Source organism: Poecilia latipinna, unplaced genomic scaffold (assembly GCF_001443285.1).
Source record: "Poecilia latipinna isolate Pla-1442-1.1 unplaced genomic scaffold, P_latipinna-1.0 Scaffold1188, whole genome shotgun sequence".
In the NCBI taxonomy this organism is placed as follows: domain Eukaryota; kingdom Metazoa; phylum Chordata; class Actinopteri; order Cyprinodontiformes; family Poeciliidae; genus Poecilia; species Poecilia latipinna.
The window spans coordinates 108,713-128,507 of record NW_015113804.1 but is presented as its reverse complement, the minus strand read 5'-3'; the positions used below and the strand labels follow the sequence as shown (position 1 = coordinate 128,507).

Below are 19,795 nucleotides of genomic sequence, written 5' to 3'. Positions count from 1 at the left end.
CCATCTCTGCAGTTTCAGAAAAAGTAATTGATCTGGAGTAGTTTCTCAATTCACGTGTGTACTAATTCCTAAGCTACTATATGTTTAACAATAAAAAATATTAGAACTTCAATCTATATGTGTTTCACTTAATCACATCATTATTGTCTTCTTAAAATATTGGATACTTAAAATACTTTCAACTCATGTCTCCTGGGTTGAAAGTACGGAAGCTTTTTTTTTTTTTTTTGTCTGATCATCTTAAAATCTGAGATTTGGTTAATCTGGAATGTACTGAACTTTGTCTTTAATAAAATGAAGACACAAAGATGAAAATCAACAGCCACACATCATCTGCTACTTTGAAAGCTCCATTGATGGCTATAATTAAAACACACCCTGGCTGTATAGCTGCTTGCCTTAGAACAGCTGGTTCAGTTGACTTTATTTAAACCCAAATAAATTAAGTTTGCAATATACTTTATGAAAGCCTTGTTTAATCTATCCTGCTTTGTCAGTTATTTGTAGGGAAATTACTGTGAAAATTATGTTTAATAACAGCCAACTGTGGAGGCGCCTTAAATTCAGTTTATTATGAAACTCAAGGGAAACTTAAAGTGCTTTTTATTTAAAGCAACATTATGGGAGTAGCTTTTGACTTAACAACAAGGGCATTTTCCTCTCTGTGATCACAGTAAATTAATTAAGTATCAATTTATGACAAAAAAACAAAAACAAAAAAACAACAACAACACAATTTTATAAATACAAACTTGGGAAACTCATGAAACTACTCAGGAATGATGTGTCCTTGTGTCAAAATGAAAGGAATAGAGTACTTTATTTAAAATGTATGTATGTATGCAAGTAAAAAACAAAACACAAAAACATCATATAAACCAAAGAAATTATTCTGGAAGACCACTTAAATTACAGAACAGCACAGAAAGACGAGGGACAAAAAAACCCTATATACATATATGTACACACCTATATAAGAGTGATTTTAGAGAGACCAATTTACATAAAATGTACATTTTTGGAACCTAAACATATATAGGATGAGGACATGCAAACTCCACACTAACGCACGCACACATTCATATATAAGGGCAACGTAAGATAAAACAAATCAATTTAGCTAACAGTTGGAGTTATGCTACCCCACTTTCATGGGGAAACACAAAAAGACCCCAGGACCTTCTTGCTGCAATATGAAGATAGTACTAACTGTGACACCATCCAGCTCTATCCAAACAATTTTATCCTAACTAAGCCATTTAAAGGAACAAAAGCAGATTAAATTGGAATCACAGCTATTGAAAATAATGAAAAACAGACACTACTAAAGTTGAACTACGATGAAATTTAGAATGAAAATAAAAAAAAATATATTTAACTCACAAGATTTCTTCTTTCTTATGGTTTTTGACGGCTGGCAAAAAATTATTGTATGCCATTATTGTATGATAGTCCAGCAGAATATGTTCAATAGTTCCATCTTCAACAATAATCACATTTACCTATGTTTCTCTACTACGACTAAGGAACTGTTTAATCCTATATGTCAGAAACTAAGATGTGATTTGACTATTTATTCTCTCCACATCTCTCACGCCTTCTACTGAATAAATCCTACCTTTTCTTTTTCTTAAATTGCTTTTGGCATCGCACCTTCATTTTCTTCTTTATGATCCTTTTTCTGCGGTTTGACTGACTTTTAGATCTATTTCAACTAAAATGTGTCGAGTGGCCTCCTTTGCAAGTTATTTACATTTAAAAGAGAAATTTAAACAGTTTCTGTCACTTGTCATGCCAAATCCTCCAACTTAAACAAGAAATTGGACCCGCTTTGTCCACGAACCACACGATAGGTGGAGATTTGGTGTGACGTTATCACGTAAAGTACGTACTCTCAACACAGCGGAACACGTTTGTTTCGGTTTGTTGTCATAGTGGTGGAAGATTAGCAGAGCCGCGCTAAAACCAACAAAAGTATTCATATTCCATAAAAGTATTCATATTCTATAAACTGGATAGACAGAAATTTATGGTGAGAGTTTTATACGTTTGTACTTCTTTTTAATAGCGATATTCGTTTTTCTACCGGAGCTCGTCGTAGCTGGGAAGCTAACGTTAGCTTCCAAGCTGCAGCTTCAGCCATTCTTATGAAGCTTGTCTTTACTCAAAATACCTTAAATGATCCGCTTGTCTTGCTCGCTTGTGGATTTGAGTATATATTTGAGTATATAGTGTATATCCTCTTCTGACGTTGTTGTAGTCTATTTAGCCATTTCAGTTGTACAATCTGTCTGCTTCATGCCCCGTTGTCTGAAAATGTCCAAAGATATCAGCCGGTATGATTATACTAGATAGATTAGGAAAATGTCTTAAAAAAAGATGTAATGTTCTCTAAGTTTGTTTTTTTTCCTTTACTAACTATGCAGCACGTAGTTTATCCTTCCTTGATTAATGATCTGTTCCTTTAGTGGTTAGAATAACATGTCAGTTATTTGACTTGTAATATTTTTATTCCCCCCCCACAAAAAAAATAAAAAATAAAAAATTGTAATAACAGTGATTCTTGAGAATAGGGACAAAATGGGTTTTAATTTCCCCCAATTTGTTTTTATTATTTCTCAACCTTATGTATGCAATTATGACAAATAATGTTTTGGAAATGTGAAGATGCTAAGGTGCAGGCTCCCAGTTGCAACATTTTTAAAAAAATTAAATTTTTAATCAACCTAACCCAGAACTTTGTCATCACCATCTGACAAAAATAAATATAAAATAATTTTTAATGACCCTATTAGTGATGTTTTTACTCAGTTTTACAGACAAATGCTTCTCAAGAAACAAACAAAAAAAAATATTTTAAACAAAAAGCAACAAAAAGTCCATCTGATGGAGTTGACAGTGCGTGATGGAGTTGACACAGAACTGAAGGTAGTGACAAACTAGTGAGTAAAAATAAATACTTGATGCATGTGAAGTAATGCAATTTATGTAAAATACATTAAAATGAATTAACTGCACATTTAAGTGAGATTTGTCAACAGTTTCACTGAAAGAGTCTCAGAAACTCTGATGGCGTTGACATCTGACGGAGTTGACAAAATGCCAAACTACCTCAATTTATATGTTATTCTGAAGGAAGATATATTGTAGTTCAGGTCCATGAAATCTTTACAATATACCAAAATTAAGATTTATTTCACAAAATTTAGTCAAAGTTTTGTAAATTGTCAGTTATGGTGTTGACACATCATGGTTGTGACGAGCAATTTAGAAATAAAACAAAAGAAAAAACTAAAGAATAACATAAGCTAACCAGAGCTAACTAGCCCTCTTAGCAAAGAAAGAGAAAAGAGACGTCATGGGGTCCTCAGAAGTTCTGGTGCCCCCCAATAATGCCTGATTTTGTTACATTATTTTCATTTCTGACGGTGTTGACAAAAACTAGGTACAAATTTCAATGGAGTTGGAAAATATGTAAAAATGATTTTTAATTCAATTTATTGATACTTTTATAATTATTTATATGACTACTTATACTTAATTGTCATAATAAATAATTTTAGTATTTCTTTAATTGTTTTAAACTATTATAATGTATTGAGTTGTGCTCCTGGACAAGGGATTTTAAAGACACCAGCCACCTACTACAATGTTTAAAATAAAAAAGAATTCAGCAAATACCAGGGAAATATACATTATTGTGCTCACATGACCCAGGTTAGTTGAGTCAGATATTTGAAAAAAATATATTTTGTGTATATTTTATTCAAATTTTGTGCTTTATCCATAGGACCTGTTTTGTCCCTATTCTCAAGAATCACGGATAAAATATGTTTTTCCCATTAAATACTAAAACAGAGAATAATCTGATCTGAAAAGAAATTAATTTAACCTTATTATTCAAAATATACATACAATTCTGAATTTAAGCTGTACATTCTTGTCTTCCGGACTAGATAAAGTCATATACAAGTACAGACAATTTCCCACTTTCATACTAAAGGAAAAGTTAAAGGAGTATTAAATACATGTATTGAATATGCAAGTATACCAAAAAAAGTCACTCTGGCTCAAACTGTTGGCTATCTGAAAGTAAAACTGCTCATGTTCAAAATGATTTTTAGATATTGTGCAATGTTAAACAATCTGTCATTAATGAGAGTTCTGCCTTTTTAAGTATTTAAAATTATACATTTGACTGGTGTTTATTCAGCATTTCTAAATGAAACATTATAGTTTAGTTCTAAAGCTGAAATAAATTAAATGAATAGGTTCTTGCAATCAAAACACTTTTGGAATCTAGATGCTTGATGACATTAACTAGCAGACTGTTTAATTAGTTTAAAATATAATAACTCATTGTCAGTAAACTTAAATCTGTTTGTGTAGGATCAAATGTTCAATAATAAGACCCAGCTACCTTTCAGAAATAATAATTCATTTAGTGTTTTTTTTTTTGTTTTATTTGCTTCTCTCTCCAGGATTAACAAAATGGCTGAGCCCATCATCAAATCGAGACAAGCACAAAAAGAAGTGAATGGGATCTCAACAGAAGTCGTCTGCACACAGTTCAGTAATTACATATTTGTGGTCCTTACCCAGTACGGCAAAATCGGGACATTGATTTCGGTCACACCCGACTCCCGATCTAATGATATCAGCACCCCCACATTCTCCACTAAAGTGCTGCTGGGCAAAGATGAGGTACGCTGGGTGAAATTGGTCAGATTAATATTGCATCAGTGTGATTATAGACTTCTTGTCACATGGGGTAACTCATTTCACGTGGCGAAAGGCCAGATGAGATCAGCTCTGAACTACTTTGGCAGATTGTAGAGAAATGAGATGCACGGAGTTCAGCGGTCTTTTAAAATTTACTCAAGAAAACTCATTTCATCTCTGCTTGAGCTTGTCATTTTAACAGGCACACAGTGCATAAGGTGTGTCATCTGTAGAAATATAAATTGTTACAAAGTTTGCGCAAGATGTTGATTAGACTTTTGATTTATTTAAAAATAATTACTCTGTCTTGGAAAGACAGAAGAAGATAAGGACATTTATCCTTTGTAATCTCCTAGTTATATGCATTACACAGCATCTTGAAGACACATGAACAATTTAATTAAAACAGAATAAAGATAAATGATTGTTCTATTTGGAGATGTATGAGTGCAAAACAGCTTCAAACAGCAATTTTCCTTTGACTTGGTGTTTATTGAGTGAATTATGATATATTGTTGAAGACAGAGAATAATGTAGCACATTTTTAGCAGCAGTGACATGTTATTTGATTAGGCTTTCTCTCAAGTTACAATTGGAAAGTGGTTTTGAGTTGATTTCTTATTTACCGGGTGTATGGATTTAGAGCTCTGGCATGCAATATTAAGAGCTTTATATCTAATTTGTGTTTTATTTTTCTTTTTTCCTCTTTTCAACAGCCTTTGACTCATGTCTGTGCTAAAAACCTGGCCACGTTCATATCCCTCGAAGCTGGAAACAGGCCTATCTTACTGGGACTGGCCCTGAAGGATTCCTCCATAGACACAATACGAGAAATCAAAGAGATCATCAAAAGCTGCAAAGTGTGGTAGAAAGTCAGAGTCCCCAAAATAATGACTGTAACTAAAAAGACCTGGTGAAATAACGGTAGCTGCTCCTACCGGTGTCATATTTTGTAAAATGATATAAAATATTACTTTTTTGTATTTCGAAATCCTTCAGCTAAGTTTTGTATTACTTGAAATGTTCAGAAATAAAATTCTTTAATGACAAGTTCAACATACTATTTTAAGTCTAGTGACTTTTTTGGTTGCTTTATCTGCCTGTTATAAATGACTAATTCCTTCCATACACATTGGACTGCGCAATGTTTGGTGACGTCTTTTTATTGCAGCATTCTTATCACAGAAACATGAAGTAAAGGTCAACAGTCATTTCTCATTTTCTCAAAGCTGGATATTGCTTTATTACTAGATGTGGGGGAGGATTGTTTTATTTCTCTAATAATAATAGTCTGTGAGAATTGAAGGCTTTTAGTGAGCTTGGAAATGACTGGAACCTTTTTGGTGCGAGACAGATGTTGATCCAACGTGTGCTCATCTTGGTTTAATTAACATGTTGCATTACTTCATGAGGAACGAGTTGATTTTTAAAGTATGTTTATGAGATCTTTAATGGCCATAGCATAATCTTGCACTGATAAATTTAGAAAGTTCCAACATTGGTAGCCCCGCTGTCCATATTTTGAACAGTAGAACAAAACAGAAGTTGAAAAGACCAGTTGTTGAACCATTTTCAGTTTACTGTCACTCAGAATTTTATTTAAAATGGTCTTGGTAGTAGTAATATAATGCCATGAACTCTTAACAAGGTTCCAAAGCAATTTAGAAGATATACCACATCACATTTTTTTCCACTGTTGGTATGCCTTTTTACATTTTTCCTCTTTGTTTCATGCTAAGGATACCTGGAGCTTATGCCAAAAATCTTTGCCACACCAAACCAGAGCACATTGTTCCAGTCAAAGTCCTAGCTGGGTTTAGCAAACTCCACAATCTGTGATGATAAGTAAGACAGAAAACGTTTTTTAGAGTGGATTTGGGGGGTCACTTAAAAACTGTCCGACTCCAACATGTCAGTCTTTGTTGTTGTTTTTTTTTTGTTTTTTTGTTTTTCTTGCAGGGCGTTTTGAAGATTTTAATTTTACCTCCCCAGCCATCCTGACTGTTTGGTTACAAGATAACCAGGGGTTGTCATCCAGCCTACTGGCCATTTGGCTAAAAGAAATGGACCCATTAGTTCTGTCATACTTATACCCCATGGAAAAACAGAGGTGTAGATTATTTATTAGACATTCCTAGAAATGGCTGAACTTGAAAAGTAAAATAAAGTATAATTGAATTAAGTGCCTATTTTTTTTTTCAAAATTACTTTTAGGTACTCAAATTAAAGCTTAGTTTTGCCCTAGCTTTTTTAGTGTGAGGCTTTGCTATAAAACCTGAATGTGTTTCAAAGCTGTCAAGTAGTCCCAATAAATTCAGTTAAATTCAGAACTGAATTGAAATAAGGCTCACCATGCAAACAGTGACAATATAATTTTTTTGCAAGTAAATGATAGCAAAGATTAATGTTGCAAGTTTATACATAAAGCCAATGCGAACCAATTTATTGATCTAATTAAAGCTGTATATTTTTGGCAGCTTCAGGTAAGCAACAGATTATCTGGCAGTAATTTTTAAACTCAACTTGTTTCTTCTGCCTGGAAGCAGTTTTATTATTTTTGAGTGGCCCAAACAGTCCTGACTTGAAGCTGTAGAGGGAATACTTACAAAAGGTGGTGTATGTATGGTAGGATAGGGGGAAGTAATTTCAGTTCTATTGTTTTAACTGTATATTCACTGGACCTGCACATACACGCATACAGAAAATAACAGAACAGTTTGTGTACAAACAACCCGCTTTAACATAAACTTTAAGTGTGTCATGGATATTTCGTTTAAACCATCCTTGTTCTAAGTTTAATGAGATGTTTAGAGAAGGCAGAAATACTCAAGTAAGAGATTAACACTAATAATATTAATATATGGTCCAGTGAAACTACCACATATAAGTATTTTCCTTATAAAGTATATATAGTGACTGTAACTGAGTAATGCTAAGTAGTTCCACCCCAGCTCAAATATGTTCTCATTCATGTTAACCGGAAATGCTGGTAATGTATAAAATGTAAAGATAAAACGGCTTCGCACCTGACACGCCAATAAGGCTAATAAAACTGATTGCACGTTGTTAGTCAACGTGATGACGACATCCGTTTAGTCGAGACCACGTGATTCCTTTACCTGTGCCCAGCCTATTTACTTCTTCTGCTGAGTCGAAACGCTGCGCACACACAGATTTAAGTTTTTAAGTGTTTCTTAGAAAGCTTTTAGATGTTTATCTTGGTGTGCTGAACAGCACTCTGTTGTAGTTCCTTCTTTGTTGTAACCTTTGCTTAAGTTTTTCATCTCCTTCTGTGTGGACTTCGACCTCCGCTACTGAGGCACCTGTTAAAAACAAGGAAGTCTATTCCTGCTCAACGCGTCTCGTATATGAAATTAAAACGGGTTTTGTAGATGCTCACGGCTGACAAACGGGTGTTTTGTGCTCTATGCTGATCCTTTAACCCTGACCCGGGACGATCACTGCCATCTAAACAGGATAAAGCTGCTTTCCACTCGGAACAAGGTGAGCCGCTTGTTGACAGCAGAGAGAGATCAAATGAGGGACATTTTCCGATCAGCGTCTGAGATGTTTTTTTTTTTTTTTTTTTTTTTTCAAATAATGTCATCTGTAAAATCTATCGCTGCTAGAATAAACTCACTTCACGGTGACTTTCTTTACTCTCGTCTTTTAGATGAACGGCTCTTTGGACATGGATTCATCGTCCGAAAATAATTCGATTGTTCACCTGGATGAGCCAATCCTTCCGGAAAACATAACCATCATTCGGACAAGGAACGGGTCACTCACGGATCAGATGTTTCTGAACACAGTGACTGCTCAGGCCCTGTCTGGGATATTTGTCTGGTCCGCCTTGCTCATAACATGCCACCAGGTGAGTTTGTGGTGCTCTACTAAATTATGTTTCACACACCCCATAGCCAGAAAAACAAAAATCTCATCATCAAACAACAGCAGAGGGAAACACACCCTTAAAGCTCTGCAGCCACAATTATGTGAAAATGTAATCAGAGATGCTAGGGGACTCCTCCTTTGCCTTAAGTAAGAAATGCATACTTTGAATTCTGCAATAAAGGGTTGAAGCATTTTATTTTCTAGGTTTGCACCATGAATCTGAGGTTTAAGGCCACTTCTGCTTTCATACTGCTATTTATTTTACCGGTGGCTGTTTTTGTTATTGCCTTCAAGGGTGTTGCTATACTGAAGGCTGCACCAAGGCACAAACCTTCGATGATGAACTATGTTATTGTTTTAGGTGCAAAATTTTCAGAAGAGCAGAAAAGTTGTTGTTTTCCAAAACAACCAACTTTATCTGATAAAGCATTGCTGTAATCTGTGAGACGATAAGTGAGACTTGGTGTATTTCCATTCGGTCATCAATAGGAGTTTCCAAAAACGGCAACCTTTGATGGCAAATATTTTATTTATTTTTTTTTTTTGAGGGAATTGCATAACTAATAGCATCATTACCAATCTAGCGATTGGAGCACAAATGGGAGCTGCAGCTTCCCATTTGAATCTCTGATATTAATGTGCCTAATTACTGTGGTTAGTTTTCACTGCTTTGCACTCTGCTTCCATATCCAAGCTGAAAAAGCACTGGTAACGGTAAAAAGGCAAAGGGACATCTCACAAATAATCAACAGCTACATTAAAAAAAAAATGGCACTTTGGCACAAGTACACTTTGGTGTACTTGATAAGGACTTGACAGAAACATTTATTCATTTATATATATATTTTGTATATATTCAAACCTTAACTTTAGCAAGTCTGGCTTTATTGTCGATGTGTTCCAAACACATTAACTTGAAGGGGACATCCATTTGCTACACCTGAATAAACCTTGTATTGTTTAAAAATTGCAGTGCATGCCCACACCTAATTGCACCTAAGGGCAACTTAGAGTGGCCATTAAAAGTAAAATGTATGTTTGTTTGTTTGTTTTTTTTTTGTTTTTTTTGTGTGGGAGGAATCCAGAGTATTCTGAGAGACCTCATGCACACACAGGAAAACATGCAACTCTGCCACTATGCAGCCCTTGAAGATTATACTTATTGCAAATGTATACATTTTATTTCACTAATTTATGGTATAAAGTCATATGCTTTAAGTTTTTTTTTTTTGTACATTATATATTTTTAAAGAAATATTTCCAGTTTTAAGATGGAACACCTTTGATCCCTCTCAGAAACTTGGTTAATTCAAGCGTGTACCTTGATAAGATGCCATCTGTCTACACCATAAAATCTCCTTGCTACTAAATGTTCAACAGTGAACAGTTGGTAATATAATAACAAAGTGGAAATGATTAGAAATGCCAGGACGTCGGCCACAAAGCGGTAGGCCATGTAAAATCCCTGAGTGGCTACACTGGATGCTGAGGCATATAAAGAAAAGAGGTTGCCATATTTCTGCTGAATCAATAGCAACACACTCCAAGCTTATTGCGGCCTTCAGATTAGCTCAAGAACAGTGGAAAGAGTATAATGGAATAGGTTTCCATGGCCGAACAGCTAGAACAAAGCACTTGCATCAAAAGGTGTAATGTAAAGCATTGGATGCAGTGGGCTCTTTAGTGACAAATTGTGTTTCTCTGAGTCTGGGGCTATCAGTTGCCAGGAGACCAAAACTCTCCTCACTGCATTGTGTAAGCTGCAACATTTTTTGCAGAGGCAATTCTAGCATGGGGCTGTTTTTCAGGAGTTTGACTCGCGCATTTAGTTCCAGTAAAATGGAATTCTTCATTCTTCACCACGGGCTTGTGCTTATATTTTTTGGACAAAAAAAAACAACATATTGCTCGTAATGTTGTGGAAATGGTTTGGGGAAGGCCTCTTCCTGTTTCTGCATGGCTTTATACCAGTGCACAAAGTGTTGTCCTAAAAAGACATGGAGGAGTTGGTTTATAACAAAAGAACTTGATTCTGACCTCAACCACCATTTGGAATGAATTAGACTGAGTCAAACCTTCTCGTCCAACTTCAGTGTCTGACCTCACAAATACGGTTTTGAAAGAAAGCACATTTGCTTTCAATGCTTTTCCCGTAAGCCTTCTGAAAAATCATGGCAAAACATTGAGATGCCACTCGGACAGCGACTTGGTTTCTGTATTGTATTGTGTTGCATTTCATAAATATGCTTTACAGTAAACTTGATCTACACAAACTGTACAGAGCACAGTTAGCTTCTTTTCACTCTCATATGTCTTCAAAGTTTGCTTGTTCTAAACACAAAAGTGACCTTAAGTTACTAAAAAAAAAAAAAAAAAATTCCTAGTTGATTACAAAGAAACGGAAACACAGCAAGCCCTCTCTGCATGGCAGAAGTTGATGGCCAGGAGAAATAAATGGTTTACTGTGGACCACCTTTACCCGCTGCTATCTCATCATTGTTGTAAAATTAGTGTTTCCTCATGTGAGCGAACGTTGCCCACTGTGCAGAGATGATAGCTTATCATTACAATTTTATCATTTGCTGTGAATATAAAGGAGTGCTGTGTTTTATCAGCAGGGAAATCAGTAGACACTGGGATAATGTTCACAGCTGTTTGAGCTTGTTGTTTTCCAGGTCACATTTTTTATTATTATTTTATTTTTTGTTCGTATTCAGCCATAATATCCGTCTTTTGTTTTACAATAAAACACAAAAACATTTAGTAAGCAGCCACACAGAATTTCTTTAATCCTTGTTAACATGTATTTGTATGCTGTGTTGTGGAAATAATTAATGAGTAATCTGCGCATCAGGGAGACACAACAACAGCAGCACCAACACCCCTCGTTTAGGGATTTGTAACTCAATATCCTGCAAATTGGTTTCTATGTTTTTAATATAGTACGTGTTTGGCCAAACACTTGCTAGCAAGACATTTTAATTGAACAAATAAATAGCAAGTTTTCTGCTGGGGGAATAGAGTGAGTTTGCAACAGGCATCTCTTGTGTCACACTGGGGGAATAAAACGGTCTGTTGGACCAGCGATATAATGCTGGCAGTGTTTCATCTGACTTGGCTTCAGAGAATGGCTATAAACTGCTAAATGCTCTTTCTGAATACTAAACACTCTTTGACCTTAAATCGTTTTTCTGCGATGTTGACAATTCAGTTCATACTGATATTTAAGCGTTTGTCCAGGTGGTCCTATTGGCTCTTTTGGAACTTAAAGTGTTGGAAATGAAAAGGAGCTGATATGAAAAGGAGCTGTTGCCTGTGCATTGCCTCTCCGCTGTCAGGTGGGAAATTGCAGAAATAAGTCCAAGCTGAAAACGATTGCACTGCTGTCGTCAGTGGTCAGCGTTTTGCAGTCAGAGGGAACTCTGGTTCTGTTCTGGATTGTTTGCCAAGTGGAGTCGGTCCACAGGATTCATCACATTCCCAGTCTCGCAGTGATCGGGATTTAATGGGCAGCTTCTAATGGAAGTTTAATCAAGCAGCTTCTGTTCATGAAATATTTTTTTTCATGCATTTAGAGAAAACAATCTGATTAATACAACGATTTGCATTAAATTAATACAAAAAAATTAACAACCCGTTTCCTAAATATATAATACTCTTCCCAAAGCAGTTTGTGAGCACATTGACTTTTATTTACAACTTCATTAATCTTCAGATGAAGAAATATTAGTACATTAGTCAGATATGTTTTTAATTTAATTTGGCATAACTCGGATATTTGTAATCTGTTAACGTTGTGGCTGTCTTATTCCCATTTGTGATCGTAACTCTTATACAGAGAAGTTTTAAAAGCTTTGGTGTCAAAGTGGAATAATTTAGGTAAATCCCTGCGTGTCTGAATAATTTTATAAATTTTCTTTCATACATCCTACTTTATGTTTTCTAGTTGAATACCAGTATTACCATTTCATTAGAATATAACAAACACTTTTGTTTGTATTTTAATTTCTGAAATTTATTTCTTGAGTGTTAGTTATTTTAGACATTTTGTAGAACCCAGAGGTCACTGTTAAGATTAATTTCAGCATTGCTTGACATTTGCTGTGTGTATTTCCCAAACTTGTCAGATGTGCCATGTTACATTCATGGAGGCCATAGGGGGCCACGTAGGAGAGTCATGTGTGTTAAAACCTTAATCAGCCCAAGGGAACAACATTGGTATGCTACATTCTCTACTCCTGTGTGAAAATTCAATTGGAAGCACTCTTGTTGTAAACAAGGTGTGCCCTGCAAGTTTAAAGCATGAGTATTGGGCAGGTTGTTAAAATGTGAGTTGGGTAATCTGTTTATTCAAGACAATGTTAAAGCTTCATTTCATAATAGCAGACAAACAGTGGGTGCAAGTTAATCTGTGGCTATAAATTATACCTTCCTGATAAAATCCATAGCTTTATAAATGTAAACATTGGCTAAGTCACAATCTTGTTTTTGATAATGATGTAGCATCATGTTCTCTGTATACAATACTCCAAAAAAAAAAAAAAACTAAAAAAACATGACATCTGGCTTCTGAGCGCAGTAAGAAGTTGACATGGAAATGCGGCATATAACTCGCCAGTAGCTGCAGGTATTTATTTGACTCAATTCAACAGAAGAGGCATTGATGTGAACACAACAGAAAAAGGTGCAGAGATTTTCAATGAGGGTGCTGCTTGTCTTTTTTTTTTCTTTACAGAAATATTGACAGTGATGTCTCGTACAATGGCTTTGAAACCGAGAGCTATAAATCATTTAAAGAATCCCAATAACTAGAATTAACCATTTATGTATGCCGCATATAAACGAGAGGAGTCCGTCCTTTAATCTCATGCAAAGTCAGACGAAAACAAAGGAACACATAATTTCCGTGTGCATATAAATGCAATTAAAATTTTAAAATGAAGTGTTCATTTCTTATGTGCAATTGACATAATTTACTGGATAAAAATTACAAGTGATGCAAGATCTAAATTGGGCCTGCAGGCTTTTGAATATTGATGCTTAACTTTGCTGATGTTTAATGATGGGAAATTACACCCATGTCTGATATCCTATAAAGTTAAAGCTCTCTGTTCGTTTTGAATTGGTATAATAAAATGTCTTTTTTTTATTTTGCCTTTAGCTATTTTTAAAAGGCCAATTCCCCTTGTCACAAAGTTGTACCCCTATTTGCCATATCATCTCAATCTTATTTCACTTCATACTTGTAAACAAACTGTTTTGTACCCATGTGCTTAACCATCATTTGATAAGATTAACAGATGAATAATTGCATAACTAACAATTACTCTATATGGGTTTATAAAGATTTTATATTTCCTTTCATTTGGTTCTGATTCTTCTTTGGGACAGTCGATTCTTATTTGGTCCATTATCATTTCAAATTGTCCAAGCAAATTCCTATTGATCGACATCATTAGTTGCATAACTGCATTTCCTTATTGCAAAGCAGAGAAGTTCAATAAAGTAGATAAGGCTTTAACTAACTGGTTGACAAAGCAGGTTGACAAAGCCCCCCAAGGTTGGTAGAAATTACGAATGTCATGGTAGAATGTCATTTTTGAAGAAGCTTGAATGTGTAATGCCTTATCAGGATGCAAAGAGCTTCACAACTACATTTAAGCAACAAAAGATCTAAATTAAACTTCATTTTACGAAAAATCATCAACACTAAAACACCACATGTTTAATTTTATTTATTTTTTCAATTGTCACAGAAAGTATACTGGAGACGAAAGTTTTCAAGCTTGCTGACAAGGCAGCTTTGTCAGGACGTCGGTTGATTTAATTGCATTATCAGTTAATGACGGCGTGACTATCGAATGCAAACCCCAGCTAAGACAGACTGACTAAGGCAGCACTTGTTCTTATCTGTTGTTTTTTTACAATGCTTTTCTGGTTTCAGAAATGCAGTGGTCCGATTTTATTGCCGTGCTTTACTCCATGTTCAGAAGCAAAGTTCACACATTGTAAAATTCCTAAGCAAATTATGTGGTTTTCTAACTATATTCTTGTTTCTAACTGATGCCTTATGTTTTGTGTTTTTTATTCCAGATCTACACACACCTCCGGTCCTACACTGTCCCCAATGAGCAGCGCTACATCATCCGCATACTGTTCATTGTGCCAGTTTATGCCTTTGACTCCTGGCTCAGCCTCCTATTCATCAGCAACAACCAGTACTATGTTTATTTCGATTCCGTTCGAGACTGTTATGAAGGTATGTATACCACTAAAAGTGTGATCTGGTATCTGGTAGATGTCTTCTTTATTTCTTTTTCTTTTTTTTTGTGCAGAGATGGTTGTTTTCTTGCCTTCATTGTCATTGCAGATATCAGAGAGCCACGAAAGTGACCAAACTAGTTTTTCTTCCTCCAGCCATTGTTCTCATAACCAAAGACTTCATTATAGGAGGTGTTGCATTTCTTGGAGGAGTAATTTTAGTACCATCCCTTTTTTTTCTTGGACTGTAACAGGCTTTGCTTTTGTTAGTTTTGATAAAGTGTGACGTGTAGCACTTTATCATGATTAAGATGTACTATTGTACATCTTAATCATTATTTGTAGACTGAAATATATAAGTATTTTCTAAGTTGCAAAGGTGATTGTCATTCTAATTTAAATAAAAGCTATTTGTAAGATTAGATTGTGGAGATTACTAAAAGCCCCATATTGTGACTGCACCAGAAAGCACTGACACTATTTGCAGCTAAAGCATAATGAACCTTCTCTACACCGGACACAATCTGCATTTGCTTCATTTAATCCTCCCTCAAATAGCAACAAAGGATTAAGAAGGGATTTTTGAGACGCAGAACCATTGGAAAAGCCTTAATGTCAGTACTGAAGCATTCATTGTTCTATAAAGTCAAACTAATGATGATTATTATTTTTTTGTTATGTGGGAGTTTATTTTCATCTCATGTTCTGTGACCTTCACAGAAAAGTGAGACTTGAAGGGGATGGGAAACAGTTCTGAAGCTGCAGTGGTGCAAAATACAGATATTTTATTAAAGGAAGAACATTTCTTTGTGTTTCAGCTTTTGTTATTTACAATTTCCTGAGCCTGTCCTTCGAGTATCTTGGAGGAGAGAGTGCAATCATGTCTGAGATTAGAGGGAAGCCTATACAGTAAGTAAAGACTGAATCACTTTACCTATTACATGCATTTCCTTTTCATTTTATATTCAAAATGCTAATTCAGGACAAATAAATGCACCAGCTGGGTTTGTGCAAATATTTCTATGGCTATATAAGCTGCAGAATTGTCTTTCTGGCCTTTAGATTAACATTTAGTTTGAAGTTCACTCTGAAAGTCTTAGTAGTAAACAACTCTCATAGGTGGCAGTTGTTTATCTTTCAGCGTTTGAAATGCCCTTTATACTCTGTGTTTTGGGCACAGACTCTTTGCCAGGTTCTAAAGACAGAACTATAATGTTCAGATCTTTAGTTTTAGACTTTCTTTGTTAGAAACATTTGTTGTTTCACCTGATTCATATGAAATGTGTAAGAAAAATAATAATAATGTCAATGTGTCTACAGTCAAACCAGTCAGGAATTTCCTGCAAATAAATTAATTCATTTATCCCATTTATTCATTTAGATTTGGCTAGGGATAGAAGTGATGATAAACTTTAAGTTTATTGGGATTTAAAAAGCTGTGTTTCAAGTGGAACAACTGAAAACTTTTGGAGGCGGGTGGTTGTGACTCAGCGGGAAGAATAGTTGTGTTGCAATTTGGGAGTGTGGATGGGTGAATGTGACTCATAGTGCTCAGTGGTCAGCTTGACTAAATCAATACTATAGACAGAGGCTCTACAAACCCCTGTTAAAATGCAATGTTTCTGAAATTTAAGCTATTTTAAATCTTTTTGAAAGTTTTTTTTTTTTTTTTTTTTTTTTTCCCTTGGGAAATGTGACAAAATCTTTTATAATGAAAGTAGAAAAGCAAATACAGTTAACACAGCATAAATGTTCACACCCTTGAATTAAATTGCTCTACCTTGCAAAAGTTATCCATGCACTTTGAGATTATCATCCTGAAATTGAAGTTTACTTCCTTCAGGCATTCACACATTTGGGTTAGGAAGATTTTGGTTTGGAAGATTTTGAGGGCTGCATATTTTCTTTGGAAGAAAATACTTTTTGTCTTTGAACTCTGCTTCTGAGTCCAGACATTAAGAATACAGGAGATGGCTGTCACATGCAGACCAACACTACTTATTAGAAATCCCTGGAACTCTTGGCAGCCTCCTTAACCAGTTTCTTACTCATCTTTTAGTCAGTTTAGATTTTTTAATTTCCTTGTTTTTCCAGATTTCCCACCTGCTTCAAAGCACCATTGTGCAACTACAGTATATAATGCCATGGGACATTTTGTACAAAATAATGTTGATACTTATAACCACTTTGCAAATGATGACTTTACGTAAAAAATGCAGGTGGGCTAATGTCAACCTTCAAGACAATTGAAGCTTTAGTTTAGTTATTATAATTGATTGTAGGTGTGAATTCTTGACACCAAATGCTGTAAATGAATCTGAACATGGTGCACACCTTTATAACCAAGTTATGGCAACTTTTTTTTTTTTAATCTTATACGCTGTTTATTAAATAGTTAAAAAAAAAATAAATGTCACATATGTGGAAAAGGTTTAGAAATTATTCATCAGTCCAAATTTTTGCATCACAGAAATCAGGCATTTTACCAGCAGTATCTATATTTTGAGTCCTAAAAAAATTTAAGGTATATTATGAATAATTATATATCATGACAAAACCTTTGTCATCATAAAGGAAGTTACTTTTAGATTAACCTTGGTGAATTTTAGTTTGGCAGTAGCACTGCTAAGGACTTAGCACCTTAAGTGGAAGTTTCTTAGTTGTTTTTTTTTGTTTTTTTATTATTATTATTTTTATTGTACTTCACATATAGTTACACAGAGCTGAACTCTGCTACCGGTAAGACACATTAATACATTTGATTTAATTTAAGCATCCAAACAGAATCAAAATATTATTTTACAATTGTTTTATGCAGCCCCATTTTTGTTTAAACACCAATAACCTGCATCCCATCTCTAAATAATCCTGCAAGGTGGATGTTATGGTAATTTAAAAAGATATATTGATTTACATTTTTATTTCTGGTAATGCAAAGGACTTTTTCTTACCTTTTTTCTACTTTTATCATTTTTATGTGCTCAGTCCTGTTTTAGATATGCCAGGCTGATTTGCTGCCTAGATAAAGAAAACCCACAATAAGAGGTTTATTTGCACTTCGGCAGACTAATTTTCTTAATCTTTCCTAGACTTGAGGCCACAATAAAAGCTTTAACAGCTCCTCAAGAAGTGATAATAAAAATCGACTACATCTCTAAATGAATGAGTAACACTTCCATTTTGGTAGAGACAGGTGTTGTAGCTCAACAGATATCCTGTTAATTTTATGCAGATTGTTAAATTAGTTTTTTGCTACTCAAACATTTGTTATTCTCTTATGTAAATCGTGTTGCAATAAAATGTTTGAAGCTTAATGTGCGCTAGTGAAGGGAAAATTGTCAAATGCGTAGGCGATAAATGATTATTGAAATAGTTAGATGACTTCGGGTCGTTGTTGACGGTAAATAAGCAAGTTAAGCAATACAGTAATCAAAATGAATGCATGAAACGCAGAACTGCACTAACAATATAATCTAATTAAAAGTGAATTAAAAGTAACAATTTTTGCTGCTTGGTACATTGTCAGTATATGTGCTTTCGTTTATGTGATAATTTGCACTTAGTATTTGCATTCTGGTAGGTTTCCTGTTTGGCAATGCAAAATCAGTCCATCTCTCCGTGCTGTCTACACAGGTCAAGTTGTTTATATGGGACGTGTTGTCTGGTTGGAATGAGCTACTCCATCGGCTTCTTAAGATTCTGCAAACAGGTGAGCCTCAGTCCTCTCCTCTACTCTGGAGATGATCCCTCTGATCTCTGGAATAAACTTGCTCACGCTGAAAATAAAAATACATTAGATTGTCATTATTAAATAAACAAAAACCCTGAGCTGTTATTTAAAGCCTCCAAACTGCTTACAATTGACAGTTGTGGTAATTGGATGCTCTGTGGGTTTAAAAACATTGGAAAGGGAAAGCAAAAGCAGGTGAGGGTGGGTGAAGGCAGCATGATGATGTACACAGAGAGATGATGTGAACTGTCAGCACAGAGCTCCTTCTGTGTCTTGGGATGCTGCACAGGCTTCCTCTCTAACACTGATGGATATTGAAACTGAGAGATGTCTTCAGAACAAAACGCATGGTGAAAAGGACTATTTTTTTCCCCACAGGCAGATGATAAACTGTGTACTTTGACAGTGTTGTGTACACAGGTTTTAAATTGAAAACCTTTCAAATTCTCTCTAGAGGCACAACTGAGAGAGTGGTAAAGGATATTTCTCTAATACAGTGGAACGCAGTACTTAATATTTAGGTTTATCACAAATAAATGAATCTGTTTATTTCTCGTAATTTGAGAACAGATATGTTGCAGTTTGAAACGTATTATTCTGTATAATTCTCACCGCTATTTGTCAGAGTGCTTCAGTGACGTTAATAAATGCTGATTTGCCCAGCAGGACCAATGTGAAAGGAGTACTGAAGAGATTCAGAGTAATATAATAATTCTGCCTTGCATACTACAGGTGTGTCTGAATGAAACGGAATAGCATCCAAGTTAACTTATTTCAGTAACTCGGGTTAAAAAGTGAACCTTGTACTGTATAGTTTCATTATACACCGAGTGATGTATTTGAAGCATTTATTTCTTGTCATTTTGATGGCTTTGTTTTACAGGTAATGGAAAACTTGAAATTGTCATAGTCCATTTGTTTTTTTTTTTTAGCACAAAAAAGTTATGGCCTGTACAGTCATGGCCAAACTGCTGACTTGACAGTTGTTCAGCAGGCGGTCTATTGCTCCTTCCAAAATTAAGGAATACTACAAAAGGTCATTGCTAAAGAAGCTGGCTGTTCAGAGTACTGTATCAAATTATAATAAGGGGACGATGGCTGGAAGGGAAAAAAAATGAGATGGGGGGGGGGGGGGGAAGGCGGAAGGAACAAAAAAAACACCGGTAAAAACAGCCCAAGAGTTTGGAG

General features: G+C 35.1%; 2 protein-coding genes across 2 annotated transcripts in view; both read left to right on the top strand.

Moving 5' to 3' along the window:
* The first annotated feature begins 1,877 nt into the window (after positions 1 to 1,877).
* On the top strand, positions 1,878 to 6,123 carry psmg3 (proteasome (prosome, macropain) assembly chaperone 3). Its single transcript, XM_015053628.1, has 3 exons — positions 1,878 to 2,032; positions 4,482 to 4,704; positions 5,439 to 6,123. The coding sequence occupies exons 2-3, from the start codon at positions 4,492 to 4,494 to the stop codon at positions 5,589 to 5,591; spliced, it is 366 nt and encodes a 121-aa protein (XP_014909114.1). The 5' UTR covers positions 1,878 to 2,032; positions 4,482 to 4,491; the 3' UTR covers positions 5,592 to 6,123.
* Positions 6,124 to 7,016: 893 nt separating this feature from the next.
* Positions 7,017 to 19,795, top strand: part of tmem184a (transmembrane protein 184a) — a 23,325-nt gene continuing 10,546 nt past the window's right edge. Inside the window, exons 1-5 of the mRNA XM_015053626.1 lie at positions 7,017 to 8,226; positions 8,396 to 8,596; positions 14,710 to 14,875; positions 15,696 to 15,786; positions 18,511 to 18,586. Of these exons, the coding sequence (XP_014909112.1) occupies positions 8,396 to 8,596; positions 14,710 to 14,875; positions 15,696 to 15,786; positions 18,511 to 18,586 (534 nt within the window). The 5' untranslated portion in view covers positions 7,017 to 8,226. The remainder of the gene's footprint in view (positions 8,227 to 8,395; positions 8,597 to 14,709; positions 14,876 to 15,695; positions 15,787 to 18,510; positions 18,587 to 19,795) is intronic.

Coding starts and splice junctions, on each gene's coding strand:
- psmg3 (XM_015053628.1), top strand. CDS start 4,492: ATGGCTGAGCCCATCATCAAATCGAGACAAGCACAAAAAGAAGTGAAT. Junction 4,705..5,438: donor TGCTGCTGGGCAAAGATGAG/GTACGCTGGGTG, acceptor TCTTTTCAACAG/CCTTTGACTCATGTCTGTGC.